Consider the following 9,833-nt stretch of genomic DNA (forward strand, 5'->3'; position numbering starts at 1 on the left):
CGTTCTTCACTGATTGAGGCTCCTCTTCCAACAGTCACACCTTCATTCACCGAAGTCTCCTTCATTGGGCCTTGTGGCTTTAAACAACCAGGATGGAGTGGCTGACATTCTGTCTTGTGTTCAGTGGCGTCGTTAGGCCTGTTTTAGGGGGGCTTCAGCCCCCCTAAAATATTCTTACGCACCCCTAAATAATTTTGAGTTGTTTTATAAAATTATTATTATTATTTTTTTGTTCAGTGACCAAAAAATGCCGACATATTCTATTAAAACCGCCAGAATATATGTTTAAAAACATGTAACTGTCATTATTTACTTAAATCTGATAATTAATCTGTTTCCCCTCACTTCATGGCGTAAGGTAGAGAACCCGTTCCACCTGTTCCTATAGAGAATGCCCACATCACTGAAACTCCAGTCCACGTTTTCCCTGTGACCGCTAATTGTCGGTCCCTGCGGCGTGTTTGACGCACAAGGAGCATAATAGAAGAGCTTTAGGAGAAGAACGTGAACGGATGGATGAAGAATGGATATAAGAAAGTTTTTCAAGAAAGTAAGTTTATCACTGCTGGTAGTAACATGTAGTTATTGTGTGACACACTTAAGGGCAAACGCACAGATGCATTAGCCATGGAGCTGTATGGGAGAACCACAGCCCTGTGCCACGCCCACAGCCTCCCTGAATCAGGTGCAGAGACCTGCAGAACCTGGAGGAACCTGCAGGTTCACGCACTGAATGGAACTCAGACACAGTGAAAAGAGTTACTTTTCCCTTGTGTGAATCGGATGGCTGGCGAGCTTGAGTTCAGATTCTGCAGTAGATGCAGAGCTACTAAAAGGAATGCAGCATGCAGGCCTGAATGTGAGAACTTCTTGAGTGGATCACAATTGAATGAACTTGCAAAACACTCCAGCCTGAAAACAGAGGAGGTTCTGGTGGCCAGAAAACAGAGGCTGGATGTTCTCCCAAAGATATATTGTCTGTTCACAACCTCCTTGATTCAGACATGTTTCCCTCTCTGAAGGTTCTACCTAAGTTCCCCTAACAGTGCCTGTAAGCAGCTGCTCGTGTGAAGGGTCCTTTAGAGTACTGCGTCGGTTGCACTGCATCGGTTGCACTGCGTCGGTTGCACTGCGTTGGTTGCACTGCGTCGGTTGCACTGCGTCGGTTGCACTGCGTCGGTTGCATTCCTGGCTGCATCAAACGACGGGTCAGAAAATACTTCACTCTTGCAGTCATTGAAGAAGACGAGCTTCAGAATCGCAACAGAGTGATTGACTCTTAGAGACAGACGGCGTTCTTTGATGCTTCCATCCATCAAGTAACTTGTAATTTTAGCCATTTTTTTCTTGTTAATGCTGTAAACATCCTGCTACTGTCTAAACCTGTTTGTTGTTGTACTGTATTGAAAAACAGACAGAAATAATAATAATGTATAATTTCTCAGCCCTTGTTAGCCGTTTGAGGTTTTGTGCTCGTACGCTACATCTGCTCACATCCTGTGCATCTCCTGGGGGCTAAGCCCCCCCTGTCCTTAAAACCTAGTGACGCCCCTGCTTGTGTTTAATATCCCGATTGTACAATACTTACCGGTACATGCCCGGTTTGTATTCAAGTGGGAGGGGGTCTTTGTGGGCTCCTGCATGGTTGGGCACCCACATACGTGAGCTTGCTGCCAACTCTTCGCTACTCTCCTTGACAACCTGCCTTCGTAAGTTACAGTTCGGTCCATACACATTTGAACAGAGACAACGTTTTGTCTCATTTTGGTTCTGTGCTGTACCACAATGAATTTTAACTGAATCAATTTGAAATTTGAAGTGCAGACTTTCAGCTTTAATTCAGTGGGCTGAACAAAAATCTGAAATAAAAATGTGAGGACGTAAAGCTTCTTTCTTCTTTTTCTTTTTTAAACACAATCGCTTCATTTCAGGGGCTCAAAGTAAATAACTGACAATGAAAATGTTAATGTCTAATGCTTGGTTGAAACCCCTTTTCTGGTAATGACTGAAGTCTTGAACTTATCAGCATCACTTGAAGTGAAGTTTGGTCTAACAGGTTACATGAATGTCGAATCGGGTTGAGATCAGGCGACCGGCTTGTCCGTTGAACAATATTCCACTTCTTAGCTTGAATAAAGTACTGCGTTGCTTTGGCTATGCTCTGGGTAATTGTCCGTCTGTATTAAGAAATGCTTTCCAATCATTTTATACTCTATATTACGTTTACATCCTGGGGCATTACGGTGGCGCAGTGGATAGTGCCGTTGCCTCGCAGCAGGAAGGTCCTTGATTCAGGGCAGCTTGGGGCCTTTCTGTGTGGATTTTGTATTTTCCCCCATGTCTCTGTGGGTTCTCTCCGGGTTCTCCAGGTTTCCCCCCACCTGAAAAAATAAGAAACTTAGATGAATTGGTCACTTGTTTGTCTCTATGTGGTCCTGCGATAAACTGGTGACTTGTGCAGAGTGTACCCCACCTCTCACCCTCTGTGTGTTCCAACACGCCACAGAGAAGCTCCTTCAGCAGCAGATTAGAGCGGCTATTTAGAAAGTCTTTGTTACCCTTAACAGGTAGTAGACAGAGTATGATAGCACTGTGGTGCTACTATCTATCTATCTGTCTATCATCTATCGATCTATCTATCTGTCTATCATCTATCTATCTATCCATCTATCTATCTATCTATCTATCTATCCATCTATCCATCTATCCATCTATCCGTCTATCTGTCTATCTGTCTATCTATCTGTCTGTCTGTCTGTCTATCTATCTATCTATCTATCTATCTATCTATCTATCTATCTATCTATCCATCTATCCATCTATCCATCTATCCATCTATCCATCTATCCATCTATCCGTCTATCCGTCTATCCGTCTATCCGTCTATCCGTCTATCCGTCTATCCGTCTATCCGTCTATCCATCTATCTATCTATCTATCTGTCTGTCTGTCTGTCTGTCTGTCTGTCTGTCTGTCTGTCTGTCTGTCTGTCTGTCTGTCTGTCTGTCTGTCTGTCTGTCCATCTATCCATCTATCTATCTATCTATCTATCCTTCGCTCTACTCTATTACTTTGTCACGTTTATCTCCATTCAGCCTCATTTGTTTTTGCCCTCATTGTACCTAAACTGTGACAAAAGGTCAACGTTGGAGATTCAGCCTAAAACTGGACCCTCTAATCCTCTGAGAGGCCTTTGTTCACCCAAATGCCCCAAACATGACCCAAGTAACAAATGGGATGAATAAAACTCAGATAAACGAGTGACTGGGCTCCGGTATGGTGAGGAGGTCAGAGGAGAAGCTGCTCCTCCTCTCCAGAGGAGCCAGCACGTTGGACGTCTGAGGAGAATGTCTCCTGTGTGCCTGAAGAACGGACCTTCCTGACAAACAATCGTCATGAAAAATATGATGATAGAACATGTCACGAGAGCTGCCTTGTGAAGAGGAGGGTGACGTCAGAGCGGCGAAAAGCGTGAAGGTGATGCAGTCGGAGCGGAAGCAGCAGCTCTGGAGGGCTGCGCTGTTAACTAAGACCAAGCCCACCGCTCCTAGAAGCTTATAAAGCTGCGCTGCTGCAGGACTCTGTCAGCAGATCATCCTCTGCAGCCTGGGTCAAACATTTCTGTGTGTCGTCAGGACAGGACGGAGGAGGAATCATGTCTCACGCCTGGGGATACGGACCGGCGAACGGTGAGGAGCTCGCATCATCCAGGCCCAGCAGGCATCAGCTGTAGTTTCATCAGTGTAGGCCCTAAAAGAGACGCTTCACACCTAGAGTAGAATATCATAACGTAAAAAAATAGGATGCCATTCAAATGTCACAATAAGGTTAGAAGATAATCTAGAAACGAAATCCTTGCTCTCAGCTATTCATGAATAGGGTTAGGCAAGAGATGGGACAAACGTTTTTAGACGCTTCCTGTGAAGCTTTCATGTGATTATTAACCCTTTAGTTTTCCTAAATGATCAACATTCACCCAAAGCTACGTTAAAACCTTGAGCGTTTGTTTTTCAATTTGAAATACAACAAATTTTTTCAGTCTCCAAAATGTAAAAAAAATACAATAAAATATGAGGCTTTCATATTTTCATGCAATTTTTATACCAATAGTGGAAACAATCGCCTACACAGTACACAAATAAAAACTAGCAACCACAAACATGGTGATAGTAAGATCAAAAGAAGTACATTTATAAAGTAAAGTTTAAAGAGTTTAATCATCCAAATATAATTAACAAATGTCTTTGTTGTATTATTTAATACAATACAACATAGTACGTAACACATAGTGCCACGCATACACATTATTGTTGTCTTATAATGTCTGAATATTCACAGGACCCGACACATGGGCTAGAGATTATCCTGTCGGCAACGGGCCCAGACAGTCGCCCATCAATATCGCGCCCAAGGAGGCCCGATACGACTCCTCTCTGAAGGCCCTCAAACTCAGCTACGACCCCTCAAACGCCAGGGGAATCCTCAACAACGGGCACTCCTTCCAAGTGGACTTTGTGGACGACACAGACAGTTCCAGTAAGCATAGAAGATGAGCATTTACTTTATTCACACCAATCTAATGTTTAAGCAGGAGTTAAACGTGATCGTGTCTGCCTGCACCACAGCAGATAAGGAGGGTGTGGCTGATAAGACAGGTCCACACCTCCGTCTTCACTGCTACGCTGCATCAGGATACAATATGAACATTTATTTGTACAAACCTGAGTTGTGCAATTGAAGTTCAAATATCTCACACATGATGTGATAAATTATGAATATTCATAAATGGAAGTTAAATAAATATGCTTGATTTTTTTTATTGTTTCAAATGATAGTTATACATTAAACAAAAATAAATAAATATTAGATTTTATCTCCGTTAATTCATGTATTTCACGTGTATTTTACATGACATGTATCAATTCAGGATTCTTTTTTTTATGTTTCTCCGCGATGCCTTAATGATGATTATTTATAATTTCCTATTAAATGAAAAGTAACATGTATCTTTCTTTCTACTGCCTTGTTATTGTTGACATGTTGTGTCACACTAAAGAGTATAAAAAAATCCCAATACAACTATCAAAATACTACAAAATAAATATTTGTTCTAGGTTTTGATATAGATTTGCTGACACATTACTTTTAGTAGAAGTAGTGTGGATTTGGCTCTTCATCTGCACTGACTTTTTTAAATACATGTGAAAATATTAACTTCACTTTTTTTAAATGAAATGAAATTACTTTTTGCATTCACTTATTCACATCTGCCACAAAATCTAAAGCGTCTTTCCTGATGGTAAAACATTTTTTTGGGGGGGGGCATATCTCGCTGTGCAGCTTTGGCGTGTGCTGCTGTCTTATGGGTCCATCCCTTATCACGTAAAGCAGCAGTGTTACAAACTCCCCCTCCACCCCAACTAAACATCATATCAGGACACGTGCAAAGACTACATTCAGGTCGAAATCCCATTAAAGTATTGGGCTTTCAAAGTATCTAAAGTATTTTTGTATTGCTTGCTCATAAAGTGAGGAACACTGACATGGGAGTGGATTAAAACTTAAACGGGCCACATCTCCGACGGCTCGACGGCGTGTCGGGTGTTGACCGGCTTTTCTCCACCATTTATAATAAAGCTATAACTTTCTCTATGTTCTCGCCAGCCCTGACTGGAGGTCCTATTTCTGGAGCGTACCGTCTGAAGCAGTTTCATTTTCACTGGGGAGCCCGTGATGACAGAGGCTCTGAGCACACCATCAGCGGCATCAAGTTCCCCTCTGAGGTACCGGAGCTGCACAAGCTACCAGAAGAGATGCAGAGACTCCGCACTCTGGCACAAACAGCTAGGAAACCTTCTGCTAATGGTGCTCATATTTATCTATACATTGTGTGGCGTAGTGGTTAGCGCTGTTGCCTCACAGCGTTTGTATGTTCTCTCCGAGTCCACCGGGCTCTCCGGTTTCCTCCAGCCTCCAAAAACATGAATTGATCGCTCGAAATGGTTCGTATGTGTGGCAGAACATTTCAGACATGTTTGGTGGGGGGGCGAGTGTTGGACAGGACGGTGTGGCGTGTGACCTCAGTCTATCTAAAATTCTTACGGTTGAATGAGATGATGGTCTGTAGCCTCTCCCAGTAAAGTCAAAGCGGTCCTCTTTTTCTGTCCAGCTTCACCTGGTGCACTGGAACACCAAGTACACCAGCTTTGGGGAGGCGGCCAGTCAGCCCGACGGACTGGCGGTGGTTGGAGTCTTCCTCAAAGTGAGCCTTCAGATGCATTATTGTCTGTGACTGCATGACAAACCAGGATGGGCCTTTAAATATTTATACTACACTTACGTAGTTCTCTAATGTTCCCATGTTCAGACCTGAGAAGTCGATCGTCACACTTCAGTGTGCTCTTAACTAATAGATTGTGATCAGTGTGGTTGGTATTTCATTCATTGGTTAGAACATTTAAGAAACGCTTTGATAGCTTGAAGTTTAGAACAATCTGTTTTGCAAAGTAATTGCCCCTCCCAGCGGTGTTACTGCACCAATTCCTTTCCTAAAACTAGAAAAATTCCTAATGCATTCGTGTTTGAACGACTTTAGATCACAGACAGGAACCAATTTTTACAACCTGCAAAACCTTGGATGTTCTTAAATGAAATGTAGTTTGAATTGAATTGTGTGTACATCATTTGTGTTTCCAGATTGGTGCAGCCAATCCATGGATTCAGAGAATCTTGGATGCTTTAGAGACCATTAAAACCAAGGTGAGGACAACTGTCCAGCCCACCCACACAATGTGTCTGAATAACAGTTAAAAAGTTAAAATCCAAAAAATGGATAATTCATCATTCCTTCTTTATTACAGGGAAAGCAGAGCAACTTTGATAATTTCGATGCAAAAACTCTCCTGCCTGGTTCTCTTGCTTATTGGACCTATGATGGCTCTCTGACCACACCCCCCCTGTATGAGAGCGTCACCTGGATCGTCCTCAGGGACCCAATCAGCGTCAGTCCTGCGCAGGTACTTTGTTCTCACATCTACTCGCATTTTCTGTGTGTGCTGTCTGCGTGTGTATACTGAACGACTGCGTTCACAACAGCTTTAAACTTGTAAAAGTACAGTCATTCAGTGTCCATCAGAGACACAGGCGGATCAGGCTGTGTCTCTGATGGACAGCCTGATGCAGGTGGATCAGTCTGTGTCTCTGTGATGGACAGCCTGATGCAGGTGGATCAGTCTCTGTCTCTGATGGACAGCCTGATGCAGGTGGATCAGTCTCTGTTTCTGATGGACAGCCTGATGCAGGTGGATCAGTCTGTGTCTCTGTGATGGACAGCCTGATGCAGGTGGATCAGTCTCTGTCTCTGATGGACAGCCTGATGCAGGTGGATCAGTCTGTGTCTCTGTGATGGACAGCCTGATGCAGGTCGATCAGTCTCTGTCTCTGATGGACAGCCTGATGCAGGTGGATCCAGACCAACCCTTCCTGAAGCGAGTGATATTCATGCTTCTGATGATCTGTATGGCACACAGGTTTGTTAGTTTGAACATGACTGATCTGCTGCGATTAAATATGTTAGAAACAACACATATCACGTCACAGATATTTGTCTCTCCCTCGTTACTAGATGGACAAGTTCCGCTTACTCCATTTCACCGGAGAAGGAGAAGCTCCATGTTGCATGGTGGACAACTTCCGGCCTCCTCAGCCTCTGAAGGGCCGTCAGGTCCGTGCTTCCTTCAAGTCGTTTCCCCTTTGTCGTCATCACTTTCCCTGACATCCGTCCTGCTGCTGAAGCCCACATACCATCCTACTTTTTATATCCTCCCTGTTGACAACAGGTTCAGAAGTAGAGACCCATGTGATAACTTTGTGACACAGAGAATGTCCTCATTTTGTCTTTAACCGTATTAGTGTCTATATCTTTGCTCATTTTATTTCTACATTAGCAAAAGTAATAAAATTATGTTATTGCTCGAATATTTCAGTTCTAATTTAGAAATGTTCTCAAAATGTTTAATGTTTGTGTTTCAGCTACTCTTTTTTTTCAGTGTGTATATTGTGTGGCATTGTTATTAAAAAATATATCTTTATGATGAATTTGAAATCCTAAATTATCTTATCCTATAATATTATATTTTATATCTATAATTTCATGAGTGTTCTTTTTAGTCGTACAGTTTTGTCAACAATAGCTCCTTTAACTGAACTGATATTTATATGACCAAAACAACATTGAATATCAATGCTATAATAGAGAAATCAGTTTTCAGGGTGTGGCTACTGGAACAAATGAAACTGAATCTGTGATGTGTGTAATTTTCAATAAAAATTACGTTTTACAAAACTGGTGGGACAATCTGTCACTTGTGTTTTCCACACACAATAATTAACATCTCATTTCCATTTTCTTTTACTCAAATGTTTAAAAATTAAAAGTTGCACATTATTTATGTATTTATTAAAGTTGTATCATTTAGACACAGAATAAATTCGGCGGGCCTGTGTCTCCCTCTTGTGTGGCGCTGCGGACAGGAACATGAGATGACTGGTTCTGTCCCACAAGCTGGGCTGATCAGCAGCCACTTAAAGGCACCTGTGTCTTTCACCAGCTTGAAATCCCATCATTGCTGCTTTTCAAGGTGAAGGTGTAAAAAAGGGTAATGTGACCAGATTTTCTACTTTGATTTATTCAAGTACAGAAAATACTATCGAGGAGCATTGATTCAAACATTTTATTTGGTGTCTAATTGACATGATCAGTCAGAAAGGGGGATGTTTTCTCTAAATATGCGATGTAATTATTTTATGACGGCCTTTGAAATGTTTAACTTTTTTTAATATGTTGCAAGTGTTAATACTACATTGAAGATCCTTCACAATTTTAGGTTGTGTTGCTCCCTCAATGGCAAAACCCAGGAGGAACTCCAAAACTTACAGAACAGAATGCCAAAGCCTTGGCCCAGAAACTCTCACAGCGATTTAGCGTTTTCAAATATTTATATTGTTGTTTCATTATTAAGTTGAACATTGTATGTATGAGAATTTCATTAAATCCTGTTAGACAAGGAAAGATTCATGATATTTTAAGGCAGACACGCCTTAAAATTTCAGGTCAATTCCTGGATCCTTTCTTTAGCTGTGTGTGTGTGACGCTAAAATTTGATGGACCTTCTTCATTAATCAAAATTCAAAATTATGACTGGCTTGCGAATACATTTCCATCTCAGGCAAACTGTACTGGGCGGCTGTGCTTTTAACACGTAGTTTTTATTTACCTAGTTTATTTTATTTATTTGTTTCAATATTTTTTCTGTGGCACAACAATATCCAAACAGCAAAATAATTTTGGGAGCACTATAGAGCACTTAAGTGGTGTGATTAAATATTCTACTTTTTGAATAAAAAAGCATTTCACTGAGAATTATTCTTTTTAATAGGTGGTTTTTAAAAATGTGGTTTTAAAGCATTCTATTGATACAGGAAGCTGAACGTATCTTTTTTTTTATACTTTTATTTATCAAAAGCTGAACGTATCTTAATGACTGTGATGCTGGTGGTTTAAATTTACAGCAGACGTTTTGACATTTTGTCTGCTAGAAGGAAGGTTCATACAGGCTTGATGTCTGTCTTCCATCGCTGCAGGTTGAGCATGGCAACCGGACCTGCACCGCCTTTGAGTTACCCGGGGATGAACGTGGAGAACCGGTTCTCTTGCCCTAACATTGGTATGACTAATGCTGGACTGCAGGATCCTGGACTCCAAGGTCTCAGCCAGGATCAAGGGCCTCCATTCCATCCCCAACACTTCTTTACTGGCCGGCCCATCTTCTGCA

The 9,833-nt window shown here is 41.8% G+C and overlaps 1 protein-coding gene across 1 annotated transcript; it reads left to right on the top strand.

Moving 5' to 3' along the window:
* The first annotated feature begins 3,620 nt into the window (after positions 1-3,620).
* Positions 3,621-8,338, top strand: cahz (carbonic anhydrase). The gene is made up of 7 exons (XM_068748350.1): positions 3,621-3,689; positions 4,339-4,536; positions 5,665-5,783; positions 6,170-6,262; positions 6,697-6,759; positions 6,861-7,016; positions 7,625-8,338. Exons 1-7 carry the CDS (start codon positions 3,656-3,658, stop codon positions 7,772-7,774), a joined length of 813 nt encoding a protein of 270 aa, XP_068604451.1. The 5' UTR covers positions 3,621-3,655; the 3' UTR covers positions 7,775-8,338.
* The last annotated feature ends 1,495 nt before the right edge of the window (positions 8,339-9,833 follow it).

This window comes from Brachionichthys hirsutus, chromosome 15 (genome assembly GCF_040956055.1).
Source record: "Brachionichthys hirsutus isolate HB-005 chromosome 15, CSIRO-AGI_Bhir_v1, whole genome shotgun sequence".
Taxonomy (NCBI): Eukaryota; Metazoa; Chordata; class Actinopteri; order Lophiiformes; family Brachionichthyidae; genus Brachionichthys; species Brachionichthys hirsutus.

Excerpts from the sequence above, each read along its gene's own strand:
- cahz (XM_068748350.1), top strand. The coding sequence starts at position 3,656 with ATGTCTCACGCCTGGGGATACGGACCGGCGAACG. Across the intron at positions 3,690-4,338 it reads GGGATACGGACCGGCGAACG|GACCCGACACATGGGCTAGA; the intron begins GTGAGGAGCTCG and ends GAATATTCACAG. Across the intron at positions 4,537-5,664 it reads GGACGACACAGACAGTTCCA|CCCTGACTGGAGGTCCTATT; the intron begins GTAAGCATAGAA and ends TGTTCTCGCCAG.